Consider the following 26349-nt stretch of genomic DNA (forward strand, 5'->3'; position numbering starts at 1 on the left):
CCCCGCCGCTCAAGCGCCCACACGACATCCCCCCGCAAAAAGACGACGACGCCGCCCCTGCCCGCCGCCGACGCCGTGATGCGGAAGAGCGGGGCGCCGGTCTGGGCGTCGGCTTCGCGTAGCGGGACGAGCAGCACGTCGTGCTCGTGGCACCAGTCCTCGACGACGTCTTTGAATGTCGTTTCGGGCTGGTCGTCTGGCGGCTGCTCTGGGGCTGGCGGTGGCGGGGCGGGCGCAGCAGCAGCAGCAGAGACTTCTTCTTCTTCTTCTTCTGACGGCAGGGGCGCGAGCTCCGGCGCGGGCAGCGCCGTCTTGGCGTCTTCCCCCAGGTCGAGCGCCGCGTTCATGAGCTCGAGGCCCTGGTCCCAGGCGCGCGCGACGGCGGGGACGGCGTTGATGGCGTCCGGGAGCTGGGCCTTCCACCAGGAGAACCACTGGCCGACTTCGTCGTAGTCGGGCTCGCTGGTCAGCCAGAGATGCAGCACGCTGAGCCATTTGGGGAAGAAGGCGGCTTCGAGGAGGTGCGCGAGGGTGCTGGGCCGGAAGAACGGCGTCCATGCTAGGACATGCGTCAGCGGCGCGAGGTCCTGGTCGCTGGGGTCGATGGAGAAGTTGTCGTGCAGGTGCGCCGACAGCCGTGGGAGTAGGTACCGGATGAGCGTGTGTTCGAGCGTGGGCAGCACTTCCCGCCAGGAGTCCAGGCCCGGCAGCACGCCCCGCGTCAGGTCCCACGATTTGAGCGCGGCGGCGAACTTGTGCCGCACGTCTGTGAGGAGGCCCGTGGGTGCTTTGGGGTTCGTGTGCTCGTCTGAGAGGTATTGCAGCCAGGGGAAGAGCCAGACGTGCGGCAGCGGGATCGAGTGCTTCTTGCGCAGCGAGAGGCGCGGGTTCCAGTCGTGCAGGGCGGCCTTGAGCTTGGTGACGATGAGGTTGTTGAGCAGGCCGTAGTGCACAAAGGGCGGCAGGACGTCCTTCCACGCCTCGACTAGCGCGATGAGTGGGGTTGGCGTGTGCGGGTCCCAGGCGTTGGTGATGCAGGTGCGCACCTTGGGCAGCCACAGGGTGTAGATGAGCGTCTCGTAGGCCGTCGTCGACCTGTGCGGGCGGCTGCTGTTGTTAATGTTAATGCCCAGAATGGTGCGCAGGCGGTGCAGGTAGGGCACCAGGTGCATTGGCTTCTCCAGCGGCTCCCAGTCGAGCATCTCCTGCTTGAACAGCGGGGCAATGGCCGCAACCGCCACGTCGTGCAGGCCGAAGCGCAGCAGCTCGTCGCGAAATTCAAATTGAAGCGTCTCAAGCTCGGCGACGACCGTCTCCCACTGCGCCAGCGCGTCGGGCGCCGTGCGCGGCCGCGCCAGGTCCAGCCGGCTCAGCGCGTCGACGGCCTCGGCCACCAAGCCCAGCTTCCGGTCCGCCGCCGCCTGCTCGTCCAGCTCGCGCAGCAGCTGCGCCTCCTCGGCGTCGACAAACTTGCGCCGCTCCGTCAGCTCCGTCCACGAGTCGGCAAACGCCTCGAGCTCCACGCGCGCCCGCTTGGCCACCTTGTCCGCCTCGCCGCCGCCGCCCACCGGTGTCATCAGCCCGGCCGTCGACGTCAGCAGCCGCGTCTCGCGCCCCGTCGCGTCAATGAGCGTCTTGAGCACGTTGGGCACCGCCAGGCCCGTCGTCTTCTCCAGGTCGGCCGCCGTGCGGAACTTTGTCTTTTGCTGCTGCTGGCGGCCATAGCTGCCGGCGGGCGTGCTGGCGCCGCTGGTCGTGGCCGAGCGCTTCTCCGCCTTGCGCTTGCGCCGGGCCCTGCGCTCCTCCTCGGACGAATCCTCGTACTGTTCGCCGCGACGCTCGGCGGCGCGCCGGGCCTCTTGCTTCGCCTGGGCGGTTTTCTCCTTGACGGCGCCGACGCCGGCACCCTGGGGGCGCAGCTTGACCTCGATGGGGTTGATGATGCCCTCGCCCGTCTTGCCCAGGCCCTGGCCTTCCTTGTAGCCCATCTTGGCCATCATGCGCTGGGCGAACGACATGGTCTTGGGGGCCTTGCGTGGGGGATCGGCGTCGTGGTCGGGGGCGGCGGACCTGCGCTTTGCGGGGGGGCGATCCATGGCTGGTGGTGGTGATGGGGTGTTTGGTGTTGAGTAGAGTGACGCGCGCGTCAAAAAGTAGCAGCGGGTAGCGCAGGGCTTAGCTGCGCGCGGCCCGGCGACGCCTCGGCCCCTTTGGTCGCCCTTGCTGCTGCTGCCGTCCATCCATACGAGGCTCACGCTCGCTCCTCCTCTTCCCTTCCCCCCCCCCCTCTTGCTCTCTTAGTACTTAGTGCTTTCCCTTCCTTTCTCTCCGACTCCTCCTCTTCCTTCATCATGGCCACCCTTGAGCCCATGGTGCGCACGGCGTCCAACGGAGGATCAATACCTTTGGAGCATCCGGCACCTGATCTGCACTCCCCCCAGGATGGATTTGCGACGCACGTTGAGAGGCTCGAATTCCATGCCGAGCGCATGAGCTCGTCGGGCTCGGACATTGGCGAGGAAATCCGGCGTCTCGACACGGGCAGGACGCACAGTCGCAAGTCGTCGCTGCGCTCCTTTGTGGCCGCCGCCAACGACGTGCCGGGCACCTTTTCGGGCTCGAGGTCGCGCAACCCGTCGGTCAGCTCCTACTCCAACTCCATCGTCGACGTCAACAGCGCCGCGCGATGGGGCGGCTACTCGCCCAGCGCCTATGTCACCTCGCCCAAGGGCTCCATCCAGTCGACCCACCCCTCGATGCAGCGCCAGCGCTCCGTCACGGGCTCCCTGCTGAGCACCCAAGAGGGCATCATCGACGAGGAAGCAGAGTCTGCCAGCGCACACAATACCCCCCATGTCGCCACCACCCACCAGGCGCCGCACGCCCGCAACGTTTCTAATTTTACCCTCGAATACGACAAGATAGTCCAGGACCTGGAGCATGAGCTCACCCACATGCACAGCCACGGCTCTGCCCCGGCCGCCGGCGCCCACGACCAGGCCGCCTACGACATGGTCGACCCTCACGATCTCCCCTACCGCCCTGGCACCGCCGACACGTTCCAGCAGGCCCAGACGGCCTTTCACGACTTCGACGGCGTGCATTGCGTCCAGCCGCTCGCCGAACTGCGCGAGGTGTCCGAGGGCCACGGCCACTCGATGCTACACTCGGTCCCGCATCCTGGCCAGGAGGGTGCTCCGCCGCCGCAGGACGGCATGGTCTACTACCCCGCCCCCGTCCCGCGCCTGCTCAACCTTCCGAAGCGCCTTTCGCAGCTCCCGGCCGCCGCCATGCAATCGAGACGGAAATCACAAGCGTTGGAGGCCGAGGCGAGGAATTCGGCCATATGGGTGGGCGATGGAGGAGAAGGCTCGAGCAAGGCTGACAAGAAAAAGGCCGCCGAGGCGAGGCGCAGCATGCCGCCGCAGTTGCGCGCAGGCATGTTCTTCGAGTCGCCCAGCGTGCCGCAGGACATTCAGTTGCAGGGAGACTCGGCCGAGCAGACCCTCGAAGGCATCTTGGAAGCTTCGGCGAACGCCCCGGTCAACGCTTTCACGGACCACCCTGTCGCAGGCCACCTGGGGAACGAAGTCTATGGCAAGGAGAACAAGCGGAAGAGCACGTCGGCTCTGCTCGGACTGGACAAGAAAAAGAGCCAGTCGGAGCTGGCGGACAAGAGGAAGAGCACGTCTACACTTCTGGTGGACAGCGCCACGACTGCGCCGCCGCCGCGCCTCGACCTTGACGCTCCGCCTTCGGAGGAACAGCTCGGGAAAAAGGTGCACAAGAAGAATCGCAGTTCCTTCACCCTCATTTTCGGGCGGAAATCCAGCTCGGACCAGCTCAAGAAACTCAAGAAGAAGAACAGCAGTGGTGACAAGCTCAACAAGCTTCAGAAGCGCAACAGTCAGCTAAGCCTAGGCAATCAACTCGACACCACTGCAGCCGCCCCCACCGAACTAGAACAACGAAAAACCCTACATCAGCGCCAAGTGTCAACCTCGACCAACGACTCCCACATTGACGAGTCGACCCCCCTGCAGGAAGATGACATACCGGCTGACGCTCACCGCGGACCAGGGCATGAGGACAGCGACGAAGAGGAAGAATCCGACGACGGTGCGACGGCCCAGCAAGAAGAGTACTTTGGCCCGCCGACGACGCTCTTGGCGGAGCTCCAGATGCGCAAGGCTCAGCAGCGGACTCGCAACCGGACGGCGGTCACCGCGTTCCCGGACGGCATGCACAGCACGCTGCTGCAGCTCGACGCGGTCGCCGAGATCGAGAAGAAGCGCCGCCAGGGCCAGCGCGTAAACTTGGCTTGGGAGGACCCGAACGCAGAGGAAGACGACGACGACGTGCCGCTTGGCATGCTGTTCCCCGGCCAGAACGGGCTCGTGCAAAAAGCTGCCCAGGGCAACGGCGCTTTGGGCATGGGCGGCGGAGGCCGGGAAGACTATAACCGCCCGCTGGGTCTGCTGGAGAAGAAGGCCCTCGAGGACAACGAGCCGCTGTCTAGCCGGCGAAACCGTCTTCGCGGCCTAGCGCCAGGCACAGTGTTGCCGCGCGACGTGAGTCCCGGCAGGATCGACATCGACAGAACAGGGACGCCCCGTGTCGCGATCACGGCGTCGTCCGATCGGGCGGTGCCGCTGCCAGAGCCTGAGTATGAGGACGAGCCATTGGCGGCGCGCAAAGAGCGGTTGAAGCGGAAGGAAATGCTGGATGGCGCGCTGGGAGACATGAAGTCGCGGCCCATTAGCGGCGACTTTGCCAGCGAGATGATGAGCCAGCTCGCGACGGCGAAAGAAGGCGATGAGAAGAACGACGAGAAAGATGAGAAGAACGCAGCAGGGCCGACGACACCCGGCGGCATGCCGGGAGAGGAGGAAGAGACGCTGGGACAGCGGCGCGCGCGCCTGCAAGCCGAACGCGGCGGCGTGCCCACCACACCTTCAGGCCTTGCGCCGAACGACCCGCTCCGCCCGCCTCTCAAGGCCAGCCGCAGTCTGGCGGACATCTTGTCGGCGCACCCGGTGGCGAACCAGGCGCGCAAGGTGTCAAACGACCAGCTGTTGTCGGCGCTGCCGCGCGGGAGCTTACTCGCGAACAACGAAGTAATAGCGCAACGCCGCTCGCGCGCAATCCTCGAGGGCAACAAGCGTAGCACGAGCTACGGGGGCGTGTTTGGCGGGGCGGGCGCGGGCGCGGGCGCGGGCGCAGGAGGCAGTGGCAGCGGCAGCGGCAGCGGAGCGGGGCTCGGCCTCGGCGGGCCGCTGGTCGACGTGGGCGCGCAGAACCGCACGCGCTCAATGCTGCTCGACAGCGGGGCGACGGGCGCGCGCAGCGGCGAGCGTGGCCTCCTGGGCTTGGGGGGCGCGAGACTGCAGCCGGCGCCGGGGGCCCTGGGCGGGATGCAGAGCGCGGCGGCGTCGTCGGGACGGGCCATGACGATGCAGGCGCCGCCGCCGATGCCGCTGTCGCCTATGGGGATGGGCATGCCGATGCAGCAACAGATGGGAATGATGCCCCAGGGCGGACTGCTCTCGCCGGGCTTGCCGTCGCCGATGGGCATGCCGATGGGGATGGGAATGGGCATGGGCATGGGCATGGGCATGCCAATGATGCAGCAGCAGCAGCCGCTGGCGTCGCCGGGCTTGCCGCTTTCGCCGATGGGCATGCCGCTGGCGTCGCCGATGGGCATGCCCATGGGGATGCAGCAGCAGCAGATGGCGCCGATGGGGATGGGCATGGGGGGCATGAATATGAACATGGGCATGGGTGGTATGGGCATGCCGATGCAGATGCAGATGCAGATGCAACAGGGCGTGGGTGTTGCGCAGCAGGCGGGCTTGGAGCAGGGGCGCCGCGACGCGATTGATCGGTGGAGGCAGAGCGTGTCGTAGGTTTGTTTGTTAGCGGTTGTGGGGTAAGGGAAGGGGGAAAGTTAAGAGGAGGAGGAGGAGAGGGGCGGAGCTTATGCGCTCTGCTTTGTTGTGGTGATGATGACGATGGGAGAAGAAAGGTGAGTTGAGAGAGACGACGCTGTAATAATGGAATGGAGCGGTTGGAGCGGTTGGAGCAGATGCAGCGGCTACAGTAGCTGCATGTCATGTCATGTCATGTTAGTCTAGTTGAGCGGGGTGGAGCGGCATGGGGCATAGCACTGGCACTGGCACTGGCACTGATACAGCACAACACACACAATACGGCACTGATACGGCACGGTACGGTACGACGAGGCAAAGGCAGAGGCAACGGAATTTGGCATTTGGCTTTTGGCATTTTATTTGGCATGGATGGGGTGGGGTGGGGACTTGACTTGGGCTTTGACTTGCTTGGGCTTTGATATGGTTTTGATTCGGGTTTGACACAGGGCATTGTAGCATTGTAGGCTTTAGCTAGCTGAGTGGTGGGGTGTGGTGGGGTATTTATATGGCTTTTTTGCGTTTTTTGTGTGTGGTGTGCGTTACTGGTGAGTAAGTGGGTGAGGGGTGGGGGTGTGTTTATTAATTTATTAATTTTATTGTTTTTTTTATTTGCTTTGCTTTGCTTTGCTTTTTGAGGTTCGTTGTTGTTGTTGTTGTTGTTGTTGCGAGCGGAGTGGAGCGGTTGGGTGGGGTGGGTTGAGTGGTTAGGGTATAGGAGATAGGGTATATGTATTTATACTATATACCTTATTAGGGAGGGAGATGGAGTAGGTGAGTAAGTAAGTAGGCGTGTAGATAAGTCGGTGAGTAGCTAAGTACTATATAAGATGCTGGGTATTTGTAGGTGGGTGGATGCGTTCGCGTCCGGATGGCAAGCGCGGGCAATAAACTAACTTGTTTATGCTCTACTAACTAATCTATAAAGTCCCCCTCTTTAACTAACCTAACCTCCTCGTATAGAACTCTTCCGGCCCAGCAAGCCTGTCGAAGAGGGATTTGCAGTGTATGCTGCGACTTAAAGCGGCCCCCCGCTCGAGAGAAAACGATGAACCCCCCCCCCCGGCGATGGGGACGTTATGTGTGTTTCCACAGAACACTTCAGCCAGCTTTACGCAAAAGGAAGGAGTGGAGGCGGAGAAGAGGCTGGCTGGTGAGTATGCTGCGCATCGGTGCGTGCTGCTGATGCTGGGCACTAACCGTCAGTAGTGGTGATGAGAGCCATCATCCAATTCCGACAATCTACTCAGGAGGCGTCTTTGGCTCCTTCTCTGTCTCGGGTTCGACGAAAGAGCAACGGCTACCGGAGTATACCATCCAAATGTGTAGGACCGGGCCCGTTCCATCTCTTCGCTATCACTGTTGTAGATGGCTCTGCTTGTCGTGAAGCCACTGCCGCCGCTGCTCTAGTTATAGCCTTCTTCTGCGCGGCTATTAGGGAGTTATCGTGGTCGGCCCGCCTAAAACAACGATGTATTAGCGAGCCTGCTCGTCTTTCGTGTTAGAGTAAATAAAGTAGTGTCTTGCGGAAGTTGGAGACGTTGCTCTCGTTTAACTTCTTAGAATGTAGTGTGCATACTGCAAGCAAGTCGGTATGCACAGAGCAACTATAGCACAACTACCAAAGCATCAACGACGACACGCACCAAAGATGGCGAGGCACCCACCTAGCATCCCAACGAACCATGGTTACACGACCAAAGCCGACGTCACCAACCCACGCACCACACCACCCACCCAAAGCATTAAATAACGCAAACGCAAACGATCCTTCACACCGCAATTGCGCGCATGGCGCAGTTGTTTCCCCACCCAGCAGACTGCAGACTGCTTGGCCCGTGTGCATATCTACTGCACTAGGCACCCACCGGGTGGGGGATGCGTTCGAAACTCATGAGCGGACGTCGGTGGAAGTCTCCAACCTTCTTTCTTCGGGAGGGAGGAAAACGTGTATAGACCCCTAGGAGAGGCCTTCGAATGTAAAAAACCCCCTCTTTTCTAGCTCTCTAGAATCTAAGGGGTTTCTCATCCGGCCCGGGCCGGTATGAGTTTTGGTTTTTTGGTTTTTTGGGGTTTTTTTTTTTTTTTTTTTTTTTTTTTTTGTTGTGGTTAATTGTTGAGATGATGAGGACGCCGACTGGGTATTTACTTCCCCAGTAAGGTGCTGCGCTTCTAAACTTCAGTATGAATATAAGTACGCCCGCACGCATGCATGCGCAAGAAGCCTTGGACCAGACCAAGATCAAACACCACAGCCATTCATCTCCACAACGACAACATTATCATTATCATTAACGGCATCTCTCCAACCTTTCTACAACATCTCCACAGCGTGCACAACCCAAAACCCGACACCCGAAACCGAAGCCATTGATCCATCCCACTAAATCCACCGCCAGTCTAGTGATCAATCAAACCAACACGACACTATCCACCCAACGACAGAAGACAGAAGACAGACGGCAGACGACAGAAACCTCCCAGACAGAACCCACAAACGAACTATTAACCACGTCCCGCGACTCTTCTTTCCTTTCTCTCCTTTCTCTTTCTTTCAAAAAGAAAGGGAGGCCAGAAAACGGGGTAGCCGCACCAAGACGCGAGAGAGATAGACAGAGAGAGATGAGGGAATAACCACCGAACAAAACCACTAGAAACACACCAAAACCAAACCAAAACCGCGATCCTGGTCCAGATGCAGTCTTCGAACTTCAACTTCGAACTTCAACTTCGAACCCGAACCTATACCCCACCGAACGAGAGAACCAGAAGGGGAGAGAGAGCCGCCGACAGAGGTATACAATAAGACGCAGCAGCGCGCCCTCCCTCACCGCAAAACACTGAAAGAAAGCTTAGCACCAGGAAACAACAGCAAAAGCACCAAAAACGCCCAAGCCATGCGTGCGTGTGAGGCCGCTGTGCAGAAAACCCCTTCACCGCACACCACCCACACGCAAAGCACAAAACACAAAACACACGAAACCACACCAAACAACCAAACAAAAACAAACGCAAACACGCAAACAACCCCACAAAACACAGCGCCAAGGCACGCCACACGCGCAAGAGCGCGCCATGCTCGCAAAAAAATCAAGTTTCTCATCTTCATCTTCATCTTCTTCGTCTGCACTGCCTGCGTTATCTCAACCCCCTTTGTTCCTTTCCCCCTCTTCTTTCCCCCCTCTTCTTTCCCTCCTCTTCTTTCCCTCCTCCTCTTTTCATGTCCTATCCATCTCTTCCCACGCAAGCGTGCATGTGGTATTGGTATTGGTATCTCAGAAAGCGAATGAAACGAGTGAGTGCGTGAATGAGTAAGTTGGCCCCTCCTTTCTTCCTTCTTCTTTCTTCCTCCTCTTCCTCTTCTTTTCCTCCATGGCGTTGTCTTGCTTGTTGGCCAAGCAGTCAGTTGTTCGGAAGAGGGACCGGAAGGCGTGAGAGCGGGTATCGAGGGTGTGGCGTGAGCGTGAATGTGAGTGTGAGTGTGTACGTTGGCTGAACAGTTCGCACGCGCGAACAAGCGGCCGTAGTAGGCGGGCGGTCTGAAGTCCTGCCAGCGGATCCATCGAGCCCAGAAGTCAAACGAAACAGAAAAACCAACAACAATAAACGAAACGAAACGAAACCACACGGCCCGGACGAGGCCCTTGCGGTCAAAGCCGATCAGATCCTTCCACCTCTCACGACCTCTCGCCCCACAAGCTCCATCTCCCCCGAATTCGACGTCCGCCGCCGCTCCATCACCCACCTATACCCGTCCGTGCCTTCGGCCTCACCACGCCCGTGGCCCTCACCATCACGCTCGCCTTTCCCCTTATCCCCCTCTTTGCCACCGCCACTGCCATCTCCACGCTCCTCCCCCACCGCACCACCTTCCGTGCTCTTCACCCCAATCCGCTCCCGCACATACGTCACGCTCTCTGCAGCCCCGCTACTCGTGCGGGAATGCGCGCTCGAGTGCGCGCGGTCCCAGAGCGGGGACGCCGGGCCAGGCGTCTGCTCCGGGGGCGACAACGGCGAGAACAGCGTCGGCGTGAGCGGCGAGCCCGCCCCAGGGCTAGGCAGCGCTAGAGGGGTGGTGGCGGCTCCGTCACTGCTGGTGGGACGCTGCTGCTGCTTCTGTTGCTGGTTCTGCGAGGGCGGAGCCAGGCCAGCCGAGGCGGTCGACGCCGAGGCAGAGTGTCCGAATGGGAGGGACGAGGTGCTTGTGGTGGAGATGGCGGACGCGGGGACCGAGACGGGAATGTTACCCGGGTTTTCGGGGAGGAAGGGGTACGCGTAGGGATCGTAGGCGGCGGCGGCGGCCGTGTTGATGTGCTGCGGGAGGTTTCGCGTCTGGATCTGGTGGGGCACGCCGGGCCGCTGGGGCGAGGGGGGACTGGCGCTGGGACTGCCGTGGTGCGGAGTCTCGTCGTTGAGGTCGTGGGAGCTACGGTTGGCCTGGCTCGAGTTGTCTTCGCGCTGGACGCTGTATGTTGACTCGTGTTCCGACTCGTCACCGCGGTTCGCTTCATTGACTAATGCTTCGTCCTCGTCTTCGTCCTGGATCCCTTGAGCTTGACCTCGGAACCCATCCTCACCTTCATCTGAATCTGACTGTTGTTCCTCGATTCCCTGCATTGCGTCCCACGCACTCTTTCCCCTCGTGGCCACCGGGCTCGTGGCTCTGTGTTGGAAGCTGTTGGGGAAGTAGCTTAACGGGCTCGAGTTTCTTGGACTGCTCGCTGCGCTGCCACCGCCAGGACTGCTCGTCGGACCGGCACCGGCGCCAAATGCACCCTTGCGCAGCTTCATCAGCTGCTCGAGGCTCATGTCGTAGTCAGCAAACTCGTCTTCGCCTGGTGGAAGGCCATAGGGGCTCATGCGGGCAAGCTGCGCGAGGCCGGGACTAGGCAGCGCGGGATTGGCGGAGCCCGGTCCGGTGAAGTGGCCCAGGCCGATGAACGAATTGCGCGTGCTGTATTCACTGCGCTCAGTGATGGGTGTGAGGTTCGGTTCGCGTACCGCGTTCCGCCCGCTCACGCTGCGGCCAAGTCCGCTAGGACCAAAGTATCCGCCATTGGTGACTTCTGCCCCATTGTTGTAGGCATTGGCGTAAAAGCCGAATTCAGAGCCATACTCGCCGTCAAAGTCGTTGGCGAGGGCCTCGGCATTGGCAGCAGCGATCATGGGGTCGTCTTCCAGCGCACTGTCGTAATCGCCGTAGTCGTCACCGTAACTATCTCCGTACGGATCTCCTCCGAAATCTTGGTCAAAGCTTTCATACTCTGTGTCAGGATACGTACTAGCCAAGAAGTTCTCGGTAGCACCGCTGACCCGGCTTGAATCCTGTACCAAGCTGGGTGCAGATTCTGTAGACTCACGGACGGCTGCGGTGGCGGGACGACTTTGCTCCGCTTCCTCATCTTGGCTATAGATTGACACATCGGTAGTAGTTGCAACGCTGTTTTTACGAACAAACCGGCCTTCAGCCTCGGCCTTGGTAGCAGCCTCAGCAAGAGCGCTAAAATAGTCAGCGGGACTTTTAAAGTCGAAAGGATCCCCAGACTGAAAGTTCCGGGAAAGCTGTTTCATTGAAGGATGCGGAGCTAAGGCGTGTTTTCCAGGTTCTTGTTCTTCCTGTAGGTCAGGGTTCTCTTCGGGATCTTTTGCGGCTTCAGCATCTTCGGAAAGAGACTTGGGGACCGGGGCAGGCCGCTCATAGAGCCCGCTATTAGGATCGTCGAAAGCGGACTCATCAAACGTATGCTCTCCCTCCTCCGGAGAAGGCTCATCGAGCAATCCGTCATCAAAGTAGAAGTCATCATCTTCCAACACCGGGCCCTTCGATCCGGATTCTTGTGGAAAGGCTGGACTGACTTCCGGCGTAAGGTGGCCTGCTCCGATATCGCCCTCAGCAGCCCCAGGCCCAATGTCCATAAGCCCAAGGCCATGCACGTTTGTTTCGGACTCTTCGTCAGCAGTCACCGGATGAGCACCGAGCGGCGATCGTTGTTGCGCTTGTGCAAGGCCTTGCATCATTGCGTTGCTGAGCGCGTTCCCTTGCACGTCTGCCGGCGTCCCCAAGGTATCACTTGCGGCGATGGGGCTCAGTGGGTTCGTGTATGGCACTCTGTTAAAGGAGCTGAAATCGTAAGCCGGCAGGCTATCCGCCAACCCGGTATCCGAACTGAAGCCACCAAAACCGTCACCATAATCATCCCCAAGCATAGGTATCTCTTCTTCGTAACCCCCACCATCCATATTGTCGTAATCGTACATATCCTCTTCTTCCTCGTCTCCGTCCTCGTCGTCGCCGGCAAGTTTACTGTCAGCTTTCTCTCTTGCTTTCGCAGCAGCCCTCTGCTTATGCCGCTCTTCGAGTAATTCCTCTTGTTCGGAAGAGTTGACACCAGCAATTTGAAAGCTAAACCGAGATGCTCTACTCGTTAAGTGTGTAGGTAGACCGGCGGGCTGAAAACTGGGATCCATCGAGCCGGAAGTTGCCCGTGAGCGGGACTGAGGGGGTGTCTTAATTGCATTTGATCCATTCGGGGAACCGGTCGTGGGACTGGGGCTTGCCTCAGGAACGGGGGCCAGACCAGCTGCATCGCTATCCAGTTGGAGCGGAGGGGGTAACGATCGTCGTTTTGCGAATGGCGGCGGCGGAGGCGGCGGATGATCTGGTTGTTCTGGGAAAGCGTTGCGGGCCAAGAAATCTTGGTTCGCAAGCGTTTCTGCTCTAACTGCAGATTCTCGCTTCTTATCTTCGCTTTCTGTAGTATCGAATTCCTCTTTAAAAACTGGCGTATGAGAACGATCGCGTTTGCTGGGACTCTCATCATCAGTCTGCTGCTTTACTTCAGCATCTAGTCGTGAAGAATCTCGGATATGAGCGTCGTAGGAATGCGTTCTCCGCGATTTTGGTGCGCTAAAGTCGTGCACTATGTTTCCACGTATACTCGGGTCAAAGTCGTCCGCCAGGGCCATTGCAGGCACGACCTGACTCTTGTGGCTGACTAAACTCTCGTCTGATAAGTTTGGTATTGCCTGTCCTGACCTCCGCCGAAGGAGCAGAGACATGGGATTCCGCAAGTTAAAGCTCTTTTTGCTTCTACTATGTTGACCAGATGTCGAGCCTTTCCCGGAGGCAGATTTCTCAGCTGCGGACAAAACTGATGGTAGAGAAGATTGGCTCATAAACGGAGAATTAGTTGGCATTGATGTGCTTGCAGACTCGGCTGCTGCGAACGTAGAGGGTTGCTCGGCAGAGTGAGAGCTATAGTTTGGCCGTTGTCCCTTTACCCTCAAGCCAGTAGGCGCAGAGATGGCTGAGGAGCTCTGTCTCCTTCTGGCATCCCTCCTGCTGTCTGCCGATGCGCCCGAGTCCGGCGAGGGCTGGGCCTGCAGGTGTCCGTCAGGACCCGGGGTGCCGCCCTGCGAGGTATTCCCTGCATGCTCTTTTGCAGACGTGGGATGCTGCTTTGACCGCGACGCAATCCTCGGAATGGGAGGAAGTATGGGAGGGAAGGGCGAGACGGGGGAACTAGAGTGGTTGCTTGCATTGTCGTGCAAGCGCGGCGGCGGCGGCGGGATATCCTGGTAGTGGGCGACAGGCGAGTTCACGGAGTTTGCGGACAGCGGTGGCTCGGGGGTGGTAGGCTGCGACGTGGTACGGCGATGGTGCGGGCGCAGGTAGGAGAAGACGTTTGAAGGAGCCATGGCAGCCTCGTGGTGGTCGCTGTCAGACGCTGGGCTCAGGCGGGTCAATTGGGCGGCGGGACGCGCAACGCTCGGCGGAAATTTCGATGGTGAGAAAGGGTCGCACTTCAGCGCGGACGGAGCTCAGCTCTGACGGACATGGTGGTGGTGCTTGGCTCGAGAGCAGGAGGAGAGGAATGAGGCTCTAGCCGGCTCGAGAGATTATTGGGCGGGAAAAGACTTGGAGGGGACTGCGGTGGTGTAGAGGCATGAAACACGTCGCGTCCGAGCTCCAAAGATCCTCTGCACGCTGCGCAACACCCCGGGCGCTAACTGCAGCTAACGCTTTAGCAACACCCTGACTATCACATGCCCCGAACTAGCAACGAGGGGGTATCGACTACACATTATTGTCCCTGTCCGCAACGCCGTAGCCTCATGCTTTGCTGTCACTTGTCCACCCGATGCTGATCCCCGATCGTCCCCGCCACTTAGCTGAAAAAAGTCGAGATCCACCTCAGACCAAAAGGCCCGCCACCAGGCCTATCACCAACACCGCTCCGCCCGGGCCTGCCCTTGCCCTTGTGTTCGCGCCTTGATTGCTCTTTGGCGTGCCCGTGGCGACGTATACGCCCGTTGGCTGCATCGTGACCGTAGTGCTCTCAACCAGGGCGCTGGGATGGCTGGTGCCGCTGGCCGTGCTCGTTATCACACTGATGCTAACACGGGTCGTCGTGCTGTGTATAGGAATGCCCGGTTTGCCCGCTACAATGGTGGATGCCGGCGCCTTGTAGTCGTCCTCATCCTCGTACCAAGCGCCCGCGATGACGACACCTTTGCCAGCATCGATCGCAATCTTCTCCTCCAGCGTGCATGTGTCGCTGATGCTGCGAATCCAACACGTAGCTTTTGGCATGTCACTGTCTGAAGGTTTTTTGTTGCTGTACGTTGCATTCTGCGGTCCAGATGTGCTGAATGTAGACGGATCGTTGATGTCCTCGCCAGTGCTAGGGTTCACGCCTGTAATGATACGCGTGAAGAGCGTGAACGCTGTTTCTGGCTGGTAGGCTGGTATCATGTGGCCAGCATCGTAAATCCGCGAGAAAGACAGGTTGCCAAAGGCCCGCACTGCACCGCCGACGTAGCTATCGTTGACAATAATATCAGCATAGCCGGCTGCAGGAAATTTGGTTGTGTAAGCCGGTACGGAAGCTGCGAGGGCTAGAGATACGGCTTCACCGCCGAGCCAGTTGCAGATAAAGTCGGCATCGCCATAGATGAACGCAACACGAACGTTGAGTTCAAGAAGTGAACGGAGATCTGCAAGTTGCGTGCCGCGCGCTTCGTCCCCACTGTCTGTTGCGAATAACTGAAGGATTTCATCGCTGCTCTGCGTGTAGTTTACCTGGGCACCGATGCTTTTCTGTACACTGGCATAATTCAAGTATTCCTGATAGTTTCCCGAGGGCAATGGGTCCGGAAGTGGCTGCCTAATATCATAGAAACTATGGTTGTAGTTTCCGTATGGATTCATCAACGACCTACATTCTATTACAGCCTTGGAGCATGCGAGATTTACTATGTTGTTGTCTGCCTCGCCTTCTGGATCGAACATTTCGGACTCACTACGACAAACTTTGGTTGATTGTTCGCACCCGCCTGGTTGGGAGTATTGATATATAGCATTGAGCATGGTCGTCGTATCGATCGCTTTGATTCCATAGGTATTGTTGTAGGCAAAGTGTGCATAATATGGTGATTGCACTAGCAAGTCGACTAACCCGTTAAGAATTCCGAGTGAGGATAGCTTGATCTACAGTGAGGAACAGTCAGCTTATTATGTGATGAATTGAACTTGACCTTGAAAGTCCCTTCTCTGATGGGTAAAGTAGCCTCTCAAGGGCATTATAACCCTTGTTGTATGGCTGTCTCATCGGCAAAACTGCAACAGTAATGATAACAGCTTACCTCCAAGGTGAAATTCCGAGGAAGCTCTCCTCTAGCTATTTTCGCATTCTGTTCCTCAAACAGGCCGGCAAACGAAGGCCCGTACATGCCACCATAGCTCTCCGCGAAAAGATTGACACCAACAGGCTCAACAGTCGTACTGTTTGGTTTGACACCAGGATTGTACTGCGGGAAGGTGGCCAAAAATGTCTGCAAGAAGTGCCAGACCGCATGGGCTGCAATTTCAGTGGTATTCGTCGTGCCCCACATGTTACCACTTCCGAACGTCCCGTTAAGGAAAATATAAGCTGGTGTATCGTCCGGAAGAGGCTGAGGAGGGAGCTTGTCCTTAAGAGGGTCGGCAGGATTTAAATCAATTGAAAACTCGGTGGCCTTGTCAAAGGAAAATCCTACTTGGCTGGGCTGATCAACGTAGAGAATGTTGGAGCTTCGGTCCCAGCCCCAATCTCTTGCTTTCGTGCCATAAGTACCATCGGCCAACTGCACAATTTCACATGGTCCGTTTTCCCCAAATAGGCCGATCATACTACTGCTGCCTGGGCCACCGTTGAGCCATATAGTGAGTGGCGCATTTTCGGGGTTCTGGCGTGCTTCGATAAACCAGAAGAAAGTATTGATGGTGTAGTTTTGCTGAATAGGTTCAAGGGTGTAAGGTGGAAGGCTGATGTAGCCAGTGTACTGCTTTTGCGTGTCGAAAACGGTCGTGCATGTTCCGGGCTCCGGAGACTTGAAGGCTACGGTGATGTTGGGGTTGATAGGAGATTTCGTGACGTTCGAGTAGGTGACCGGAGGGATAAATTGGGCCGCAGTGAATGAGAGACAAGTAAGAATGAAGAAAGAGAGAGGCTGGGAGAAGAGCTAGCGATCGATTAGCCGCAGGGCCGGTTGAAGAGGCCGAGAGATAGTAGCGCGTACCATTGTCACGGCAGCCCGGAGGAATAGCGAGTTGTCAGAGCATGTGAGACGGAGCCAAGGAAAGGACAGCGGCCAACAAATAGAAAACTGGGCAAGAGCAAGGCAGTCGGTCGCGATCAGAAGCAGACAACGAGCATGAAAGGCGGAAGCAGCGCTGAGGTGATTGACGCGCGGAGACCGTTGGGTGGCGCGTGGGCTAGGTAAAGTTCGGGAAGGTGGCAGGGGTCCCGTCCGCGCGCCAGGGGTTGAGCCAAGCGTCAGCCTACATCAGTCCTTTTGTCCTCTCGGATAACATCAATCATCAATAGACATTTGTAGTTTTGCGTCGGTGAGTAACAAAGTCTGGTAGCTGCATCCAGATAACCCGGATTTCTCGGCTTCGACAATGGCTGCCACCGCCCCCTCCCCCTCCACCCTCATCCACAAAGCCCAAGCATACGTCCAATCCTACATGGCGCAATTCGACGCCTCCCACGACCACGCGCACATACTCCGCGTCCAGCGTCTCGCACACAGAATCCTCGCCTCAGAACAACAGCGCCACCCCACCACCACCTACGACACCACTCTCATCACGCTCGGCGCGCTCCTCCACGACGTCGGCGACCGAAAATACGCTCCCCCCGACGCCGACCCCACCACCATGGTCAGCAGCTTCCTCCTATCCGCTGGCGCATCCCCTGTCCTCGCGTCCCGCGTCCAGCAGCTCGTCTCGCACGTGTCCTTTTCGCATGAGAAGCGTAACCCCGACGCCGTGTGCGCGCTGTTGGCCACAATGCCCGAGCTGGGCATCGTGCAGGATGCAGACCGGCTGGACGCGCTGGGCGCGGTGGGCATTGGGCGGTGCTTTGCGTTTGCGGGAGCGAAGGGCCGGCCGGGTGAGGAGGATGGGCTAGGTGCTGCTGTGAGGCATTTTGAGGAGAAGTTGGAGAGGTTAGAGGGGTTGATGAAGACGGAGAGTGGGAGGGAGTTGGCGCGGGTACGGGCGGAAAGGTTGAAGGTGTTTAGAGGGTGGTGGGAGGAGGAGACGGGAGAGGGATTGGCTAGGTTTGCTGGGTGAAGTGAGTAAGTGGTGGGCTAGATCTGGGCCGTATTTCATTGCTTGGAGGTATACTCATAGACCGACTCACCCATGTCCAAAACATGCTCGAGAGTGCAGCGGTTTAGAAGCCACTGAAAGATTATATCATCCCATCACCTGTTTTCAGCTGTTAATGTTTAATAGCAGACAAAGGGCACGAGTTGGGTTATCCGCATTGCAATAGCATCAGATCGGCGCGTTAATTCTGTAGCTCCAGAGTACTTGGGTCAAACTAACTTATAGTGTGCTTAGGGGCTCTTATCAACTGTTGCTACGACGAGGGAGCAGATGACGGTTGAGGTATTGTCTTGCACAGAAACCTCGTATGCACTCAGAGGCCTTCAAGCGTGAAATCGGACCAAGTAGAATATCAGAAGGCTTAGTTTTGGGATCCTACCATTACAAGCTCAAGCGGCAGTTTGATTAGTAAGGAATTAGCGTTGATAGTCGGGCGGTTGAGTAGCCACCCTTAAGTTCCTTAACATAGGTCGTGTGGACCACTCCCGGACAAGGATAGCCTAGATCTTATTGTCAGGCCAAAATGCCTTGAGCGACCGACCGCTGACAGTTCTTTTTTCGCTGATTGTATCGCAGTGAGCAGTGAAGCCTATGATCGCACTTTGACGGCTAATATCAAGAGGGTGTATGTGGTGTTCACCACTGAGGCGAATGAAGAACGATAAAGTGTAACGTCATGTTCCCAGATAAAAGTTGGATGATAAAGCGAGGTCAGTGACACCGGTGGAGTTACTCGTTTATATCTATGTCAAGATACATGAAGGTACAACCTGTATCTTTATTTGAGTTTATTGTTTCCTCAGTGATCAGTATGAGAGGGGTCACGTTTACCTCCATTAATGTCATTCGCCATATAAATTGAAGGGGACTTGGTAAGGATTGAAGACGGATATTTTATCAACAAGAACAAAATTTTGCGTGTCAAATCAGTGTGCGCAAGTGCTTTGCCGCAAAGCCAACTGATACGTTATTTGGCCAATAAAGTAGAATATATATCCAGGTTATATCTCGCTCCATTAGGCATTCTGGTGCAAACGCACCACTTTTAGTGCGCGAGTAATGGGAAGACGAACAACAACCCTAGAAGTTGCTTATAAGGCAGTTCGAGGGCAAAGGGACAAGCTTCCCTACTCGTAGCCTGCCATTGGTTACAATAATAGCTCCTTTTCTGGCAAAAGACATCCTTTCCTTCACGACCAATTGACCATAACTCGCGTAGTTGTGATCGATGAGGCGTCAACAGACAGGGCTCAGCGGTCCGAGCCGCAGTCTGGGGTGTAGGATCCTACGGAATGCCGTTCCATCACCACCACCACCGTCATCACCACGAATCGAGGTGTTGACCCCAAACTGACAGCATACAATAAGCAGCGCGGTCGAGGGTTGCATCGCCAAGTGCCGACAACAGCTGCCGCACTGACGAAGGAACTGCCAAGGGCGTTACAACAAGCGAATTGTAAACAGAAAAGTGTTCGGGACGCCGGCTGACGCAGAGTGCCGGATCGAGTCCGTGCCGCGGGTATACGCAATGACAGGGAACCCGGCTCGGAGCTTCCCCCGTGAATTTACGCCAGTGCGTTTAGCTTCCACGCTTGCCCTGTTCCAGTAGCTGTGCGCTGGTCAGTACGGGCGTATTCCTGGTTGTGACGATGGTGGTGAAGGTTGCGGCACAGGTGGCAGGGTCTCGTCTCAGACATGGCAAACGAGTGCCGGATTTAGGGTGTCGGGGTCAAGCGTAAACGCTTTGTCCGCACTCCGCAGCCGGATGCTGACCGCTCGAGGTCCATGGTCCAGACCCGGGGAGCTGAAGACGGCGTGGATGCGCTGGAGGCGAGTCGGCCTTGGCCGAAGTCGACGACGTCAGACGCCATGGGGAAAAAAGAAAAAAGCATCTCCCCAAGCACGAAGAAATGCTGCGAGTTGTGAAGAAATGCATACGCTAAGGGAGGCCGGTGACGTAAGCCAGGGAGAAAAGCACCGTGTGAGGGAAAGTGAAGGCGAGAGCCTGTTTGAGCATCGACGGCATCAAGGGGAAGAAGCATGACCTGCAGGGCGCGGCTCTTCCAGGACTGTCAGTTTCAGTGGAGCATCAACGGGCTCTGAGTCGTGCCTGTGACCCCAATCGGGCCGGGTGGTGAATGCGACAACATCCTTCCGGTCTTGCCTACTGAAGAGCTCATGCTTTTCGCCTCTAGGGCTCTAGGGTGGAGCGACGTTGGCATAGGTTATCAGTCCTCGGGCCGCGCACAAACTGGCTAACAAGCACTACACTCCTGCGCTGGACTCTGCCTGCTGCGTCGAGTCTCGTCTCGCTTTCGGCCCTCGAGCACTGACGACGCGTAGGCAGGGCCTGTACGCAGATCGGATGTGCACCACCCCGCCCTTGTCGACGGTCTGGAATTATTCCACAAACTCGCACGACTCAATCTCTCTCCTTCCACCACCTCGCGCCCAAAGACTCGCTTGTCTGGTGCCTCACGAGGCTGCGCCGGCACCATGGTCTACCCGGAGGCGGCACGAGAGCGGGATCTGCACAGGTGCGAGCCATCGCCCGCTTTACTACTCGTCCCATCGTCAGGACTGCACTCACCCAGCACCGCAGATACTACCAGCCATGGCTCGATGCGCAATCCCTCGTCAATGTCAACAACCAGGGCGCTGACCTTGCCCTCACCTACAAGGGCTTTCGCGCCCAGCCCTCCCGCGACAAGGCCCTCACGGCCTTTGCCCAGCTCGCCACCCTGCGACTGCAAGTGCGCCGCGCCATGGTCTCGCTGATAGATTCGCATCAGCAATACATTCTCGCCGAAGCTACGAAGACCCTGTCGCTCCTCGCTGACAACCGACACGAGCCGGGAGATCATATCTGGCTTGGCAACACTGTCATCTCCAGGCAAGATGGCGTCGAGCAACACGCCTTCGATTCGCGCTACACAGCCTCCGACGAAGAGGGCAATACATACACTGCTGAGGCTCTGGTGATCCCCGACATGACCTTGGATGAGAAGTTTAAGGATTGGGAAATTGTCCACGCAAAGCCTGGCGTCCAGTTCTACGCAGGCATACCAATCCGAACCAGGGCTGGCCACAGAATCGGCGTCTATTCCGTTTCGGATGAGAATCCCCGTCCGCAGGGATTGACAATCGATGAGGTTAAGTTTATGCAAGATGTCGCTGCCACTATTATGGAGCACCTCGAAATGGCCAAAGACCGCGATGACCGTAACAAGGGTGAGCGTATGGTCCGTGGTCTAGCAGATTTCATCGAAGGTGTCCCCGTTGTGGATCAACATCCTCGGTCTGGTTCCAGCCCAGCCCTCCAGCCCGTCCAAAATGAAGAAACGAACGGAGACAGCTTCGGCCTTATGAGAAGCCCCTCACTCCGGAGCAGCCACTCGTCAACACTGAAGAGACAGACTGAAAATGCCCGCATCGAGGAACTCGAGCCACCAAAGCCATCCAAGTCTTCAGAAGTACGCAGTCCGGCTAACTTGCCCCCACCTACCCCAACTGGCGCTACCCGTTTGCATCGGGAAGACAGCGAGGACGATACTACGCAGGTTTTCTACCGTGCAGCTGCCATCATGCGGGCTTCGACTGGCGCGGATGGTGTTGTGTTCTTTGGGACCGTTTCTAGCGACATCAAAGGCGCTCCAACTGCCATGCCAGCTGGCCACCACGAACCGAGTGATGATTCCCAGACCTCAGACAGCGGGCCCCCTTCAAGCTCCGGAGACGGCCGTCTGAACAGGAGAATGAAGCGGTCGCCACAGGCTCCCAGTAGCGTGCCCAAGGAAATTTCCGGGGAAGAAAACATTCGCCCAGACAAATTCTGTGAAGTAATCGGCCTATCGACGGACCAGAGGACGCCGAGAGAGGATCCAGTAACCGAGAAGACTTTCAACTTTTCTGAGCGTAGCATGGAACGTTACATTAAAAGATTTCCTTACGGGAAATTCTTTAGTTTTACTGACCAAGGTGCTGGCATTTCGTCCGATGAGAGGTCGGAGCCAGAATTAAAACTCCGGGTCGTCCTCCCCACACCCGACTTACCACAAAAGAAAAAGAAGAAGGAAACACTAATCCCGACAGAGCTTCTAAAGGTGCTGCCTGGCATAAGGAGTCTCATCTTCCTTCCTATGTGGGATCCAACTGTGGAGAAATGGATTGCCGGTGCTTTTATCTGGACCTCAACGGCTGGTCGGTTGATGAGCCCAGATAACGAGCTGCCCTATCTCAAGGCATTTGGAAACAGTATAATGAGCGAAGTTTCTAGAGTAAACGCACAAAAAGCAGATAGAGCGAAAACTACGTTCATTGCTTCTATAAGCCATGAGCTTCGTTCTCCCCTCCACGGCATTCTGGGAAGTGTCGAGTTTCTTCACGACACGGCAACCACATCATATCAGGCATCCCTCTTCACGTCCATCGAAATCTGCGGCAAGACTCTCTTGGACACCATAGACCACGTTCTGGACTACGCCAAGATTAATAAGCTTGGTAGAGCCCACAAACGGAAGAAACACGAAGCTCGGTTCAAGTCGATAAGTGGCAATACTGACAATTCAGTCATGGGTGTTACCGCCGAGTTCGATCTGAGCGCTCTAGTTGAAGAGGTTGTAGAGGCTGTGTGCGCGGGTGACGCCTTCAAGAAAGCTCACACCGGAGCATTCCATGATTCGGGCTCCTCCATGAAGCTCATGAGATCAACCTCTGATGCTTTCGTCAAGGACTCGGTAGACAACACGCCGAAACCCGACAATGGTCCAGTCACTATCCTCCTCAATGTCTATCCTACCGGAGGCTGGAACGTCAAGACGCAGCCGGGTGCTTTGAGACGGATTGTCATGAACATTCTCGGCAACGCTTTGAAGTACACGGCTAGTGGTCATGTTACCGTCAACCTTTCAGCATCAAAATCGAACGATCCCTCAAAGTTGGAAGCGCATCTCCGTATCGTAGACACTGGTATAGGCATGTCGATGGAATACCAAAGAACACGCCTCTTTTCGCCTTTCTCGCAGGAAGATCCTTTCGCCGTAGGCACTGGGCTGGGTCTAAGTATCGTCCGGCAGATCATTGATTCATTGGGCGGCTCCATCGATGTCAGAAGCATGAAGAATGTAGGAACAGAAGTGGACGTCTTCTTGAGCCTGCCGCTGAGTGCCCAGCAAGCGAAGAATCCTGAAAGCAGTATAATGCCGTCTTCTCTTTCCACCAAGGGCATGAAGACTTGCCTCCTTATACCGGAAACGCGTTCCATGCAAGGAATCTACCAAGACGACAACCGCCTAATTTCCTCTTTCAGCGAAACCTGTCACAACTGGTTCGATATGGATGTCATTGAAACGCCGAAGATCAATGAAATCGATGCAGAAATATTTTTCGTTACCGAGCCTTCGCTGGTTGATACATTATTTCAGTTCCACGCAAGCAAAACCGGCACTTCCCCGTTGGTTATTGTTTGTCGGAACCCTTCAGAAGAGATTGCGCTCAAGGAAAGAGAAGGACATCGTCTCGCGGCCCTTGGTCGGCACGTGGAAGTCGTCTCGCAACCGTAAGTATCTTTTTGTCTTCCGAACCCTTGCAGGTTGTGGTATTCATATGAGAATTTTCGTAAAACATACTGACATTAATTACAGGTGCGGCCCGCGCAAATTGGCACGGATTATTTACAATTGTTTGAAGAGTCGGTACGGAGGATCAGATAAACCCCCCATCAGTCGAGCCATTACGTCTCCACCCGCTCTGCCCAATCAACAAGAATCGCGAGGAGAGTCGCAAGACGATCCTCCCATCCAGCATCGCACGATACCAGTCCGCAGCCTAAGCGGGAGCGAAGCGCACTCCGGCCTCGAAGTTCCCGAGCGCAGCCTCCTCCGCGACGCAATCCGAACATCCAACCTCGCCAAAGCCGAAACGAACACATCGACACCAGCACCGGTATCGGAGAAAGACCTCCCACCCAAATCGGAGACTGACGGCGCGCTACGCATCCTGGTCGTGGACGACAACCCCATCAACCTGCAACTGCTGGTCATGTTCATGAAGAAGCACGCGTACTCGTACACGGAAGCCATCAACGGGCTCGAAGCTTTTGAGCGCTACAAGGAGGCGACGCAGCCGGCGCTGGAGACTACGGCATCGCCGGGTGCGCGCCGCAGCTTCGACTACGTCCTCATGGACATTAGCATGCCGGTGATGGACGGGCTGGCCAGCACCCGTGAGATCAGGCGCTTTGAGCAGGAGAACGGGTTGAAGCCTGCGAAGGTGGTGGCGTTGACAGGGCTGGCGAGCGCGCAGGCGCAGGAGGAGGCCATGGGCAGTGGGGTTGATAATTACTTGCCGAAGCCGGTCAAGTTTGCTGAGTTGAGGAAGATGTTGGAACGGGGGTGAAGTGGATGTGGAGGATGGGACCGGGGGATGGTGGGAAGGTGAGAAGGTGAGAGGGAGGGGGGAGGGAGAGAGGGAAGATGTGGGCGTGCGGGCGGGATGGTGTTTTTGAGGGTTTGCGGAGGGGCTTGATGCTGTGGCGGCACTCCTTTGAGAGGAGTATGTCGACGCGGTCAGTCGCATAAAAATCACGAGGGAATGCGCATGTGCACATGTATATTTGGATGGATGGTTGGGTAGGTGGAGTGGTGCATGCTCAAGGTATAAGCCACTAGACAGTTTTTCGACAGCGGCGGTTTGTTGGTTATTTTTCTATCTTCTTCCACCTCCTCTTCCTCTTTTTCTTCTTTTCAACTTCGATTATATAAACATGGGGCCAGCCTCTGATGAGCTGTACTACCCACTCCTCGTAGGCAGAGGTGATGGCCTTGATTGGTTCGTCTGCTTTTTGAAGATCTATTCCCTTTCGATCACTCTTCTTTCTGCCTTCTTTTTCTTTTCACTACTACTACTTCTTTTCGGCGTCTTTCTATTTTTTGTTTTTACTTAGCTTCTTATTTTTCTCTCTACCACTACCACCGCAGTCTTCAACTATCTGTCTGTCTGTCTGTCTTCTTGCCGTTCTCTCGGTTTCCGGCTCCCGGGTATTAATGTTCTGCATGACACGGACTGGCCTGCCTGGTTTGGTTGGCTTTAGGGGTCGTGGTCGTGGTCTTGTCTCGTCGTCGTTCTGGAGGCTGCTGCTGCTGCTTGCGTGCTTGCGTGCTTGTTTCTGGTGCGTAGGTATGCATGCGGCTACACTTCTTCTTCTTCTTCTTCTTCTTCTTCTTCTTCTTCTTCTTCTTCTTCTATGCTATGTGCTGCTGCTGTGTTGGTGCTGCTTACTTGGCTGGTTGGATCTTCTTCCTTTGCTTCTGCACTCGCTGGAAACGGTCGCTATGTAGGGCAAGTTACTCATGCACAGAGCTAGTAGACTCCCGTTCATGGCTTCGTCTGCAGGTCTCGACTGGGCATGGGGTATGGCGGGGTGGGCTGGGATGATGGTTGGATGGATGGATAGTCAGTCGGCTGGTAGTCGTGGTAGTGGTAGTTGACCAGAGAAGAGACTAGAAGGGAGAAGGCGAGGGAGAAAGGAAACTTGGATAATATACACTTAGTACTAGGACTTATTACTATTATCACCATTAATACGAGTTCGCTCTGAGGCGTGGTCGGCTGTCTTGATAGGTTTATGTGTGCGGTATCATTGTATCTGGCATGGCACAAAGACTCAAAAATGCAGCGGAAGAAGGCGCGGAAGACGCGGAGATGGCTGACGATACTATAGTAGCAGGCGCGATACTGGCTTGCGCAACTTGCTATAAATACACATACAACATTTTTGGATGGGATCCGTAGACCAAGCCTTGTTGTACTACAACCCTGTCCGAGGAAAAAGAAATGTGTCGGGAAAGCGGATGCTATTCGGTATAGTTGCGGCTGAAACTCTCTTCACATCCAAAAATGCCGTGAAAGTCGATAATAAAACGGTCTTGAAGAAACGGCTATCTGGGTTGCTCACTCACCAGTATCTCTCAACGCTGCTCGTCACCATCATCTGACAACAATGGCTATTGTACATCTGCAAACGCGATCGCCAGCTATATTGTCTTTGTACCTTACCATTTATTTCACTCCTTCCTTCTTCGTTCTATAGCAGAAAAGGTGAACATATTATCCGCCATTTCCCTTGAGATGTACAGGCCACGACGGAAGAACCATGGGCACGGAATCTAGCCAGGGAACTGGCAGCAGTGATTTGATCACGTTGGATGCAGGGTAGATAGAAAGGAAATGACATATTTAAATAAGTTATATTTAGCCTTCTCGGCTCTTCAAAGCTCACTGACTGTTTGCTTATCCTTTACTTATTTTTGAACCTTACTATTGAGGTTCCTTTACACCTGTTCTGCGTCGTGTATCCGTACTATTCATGAGTGGAACGACACAGACAGATACCATTCTCCTCGTTCACATGCAGCTAAAACTTGGGCAGGCACGCTCCCAGCCCACCTCTCCCCCACAGCTTAAACAGTGCCACATATTTAACCACCTCCTCCTTCAATCACGTATTTACTAAATTAACCAGTTCCACTAACCATCTCCAACTAACGAATTGCTTCTTTAGACGGTCATCCTGTCCTTTTCTGGGATAGTGACGTACTCTACATATCAGTCTCTCAGCCACGCGAGACCGCTGGAGACCAACTCACTCACACCTGATGGAGTCAATCAAGGCCGAGTTCGTCGGCAGACAATGTCTCCCAAGAGAAAGAATTTGCTACACTACACTTAGAGACACTCTGGATTCATTGCACGCTCTCAAGAAGA

At 56.3% G+C, this 26349-nt stretch overlaps 8 protein-coding genes across 8 annotated transcripts in view; 4 read left to right on the forward strand and 4 right to left on the reverse strand.

Annotated features, from left to right (window-relative positions):
- K452DRAFT_312934 (uncharacterized protein) overlaps window positions 1-2512 on the reverse strand; it is a gene marked incomplete at both ends in the record, with an annotated part of 2729 nt that extends 217 nt beyond the window's left edge. Inside the window, 2 exons of the mRNA XM_033543603.1 lie at window positions 22-2229; window positions 2256-2512. Coding sequence (XP_033392448.1) covers window positions 22-2229; window positions 2256-2512 — 2465 coding nt within the window. The remainder of the gene's footprint in view (window positions 1-21; window positions 2230-2255) is intronic.
- A 442-nt stretch (window positions 2513-2954) lies between these two features.
- Window positions 2955-5906, forward strand: K452DRAFT_312935 (uncharacterized protein; the record flags this gene model as incomplete). Its single annotated transcript, XM_033543604.1, has 1 exon — window positions 2955-5906. The coding sequence occupies one exon, from the start codon at window positions 2955-2957 to the stop codon at window positions 5904-5906; it is 2952 nt and encodes a 983-aa protein (XP_033392449.1).
- Window positions 5907-7466: 1560 nt separating this feature from the next.
- Window positions 7467-7853, reverse strand: K452DRAFT_126753 (uncharacterized protein). The gene has a single exon (XM_033535241.1). It carries the CDS (start codon window positions 7771-7773, stop codon window positions 7546-7548), a length of 228 nt encoding a protein of 75 aa, XP_033392450.1. The 5' UTR covers window positions 7774-7853; the 3' UTR covers window positions 7467-7545.
- A 628-nt stretch (window positions 7854-8481) lies between these two features.
- On the forward strand, window positions 8482-9505 carry K452DRAFT_126785 (uncharacterized protein). Its single transcript, XM_033535242.1, has 2 exons — window positions 8482-9123; window positions 9264-9505. The coding sequence occupies exons 1-2, from the start codon at window positions 8825-8827 to the stop codon at window positions 9421-9423; spliced, it is 459 nt and encodes a 152-aa protein (XP_033392451.1). The 5' UTR covers window positions 8482-8824; the 3' UTR covers window positions 9424-9505.
- An 82-nt stretch (window positions 9506-9587) lies between these two features.
- K452DRAFT_302515 (uncharacterized protein) lies at window positions 9588-13625 on the reverse strand (the record flags this gene model as incomplete). Its single annotated transcript, XM_033542599.1, has 1 exon — window positions 9588-13625. The coding sequence occupies one exon, from the start codon at window positions 13623-13625 to the stop codon at window positions 9588-9590; it is 4038 nt and encodes a 1345-aa protein (XP_033392452.1).
- A 434-nt stretch (window positions 13626-14059) lies between these two features.
- Window positions 14060-16625, reverse strand: K452DRAFT_279562 (uncharacterized protein). The gene is made up of 3 exons (XM_033539422.1): window positions 16488-16625; window positions 15573-16430; window positions 14060-15417 (listed from the first exon to the last, which is right to left on the reverse strand). The coding sequence occupies exons 1-3, from the start codon at window positions 16488-16490 to the stop codon at window positions 14122-14124; spliced, it is 2157 nt and encodes a 718-aa protein (XP_033392453.1). The 5' UTR covers window positions 16491-16625; the 3' UTR covers window positions 14060-14121.
- Window positions 16626-16801: 176 nt separating this feature from the next.
- On the forward strand, window positions 16802-17767 carry K452DRAFT_292166 (uncharacterized protein). The gene has a single exon (XM_033541315.1). The coding sequence runs from the start codon at window positions 16873-16875 to the stop codon at window positions 17545-17547; it is 675 nt and encodes a 224-aa protein (XP_033392454.1). The 5' UTR covers window positions 16802-16872; the 3' UTR covers window positions 17548-17767.
- A 2315-nt stretch (window positions 17768-20082) lies between these two features.
- On the forward strand, window positions 20083-23982 carry K452DRAFT_312938 (uncharacterized protein; the record flags this gene model as incomplete). Its single annotated transcript, XM_033543605.1, has 3 exons — window positions 20083-20123; window positions 20165-23143; window positions 23229-23982. The coding sequence occupies 3 exons, from the start codon at window positions 20083-20085 to the stop codon at window positions 23980-23982; spliced, it is 3774 nt and encodes a 1257-aa protein (XP_033392455.1).
- Window positions 23983-26349: the final 2367 nt, after the last annotated feature.

This window comes from Aplosporella prunicola, assembly GCF_010093885.1.
Source record: "Aplosporella prunicola CBS 121167 unplaced genomic scaffold K452scaffold_40, whole genome shotgun sequence".
Classification (NCBI taxonomy): Eukaryota; Fungi; Ascomycota; class Dothideomycetes; order Botryosphaeriales; family Aplosporellaceae; genus Aplosporella; species Aplosporella prunicola.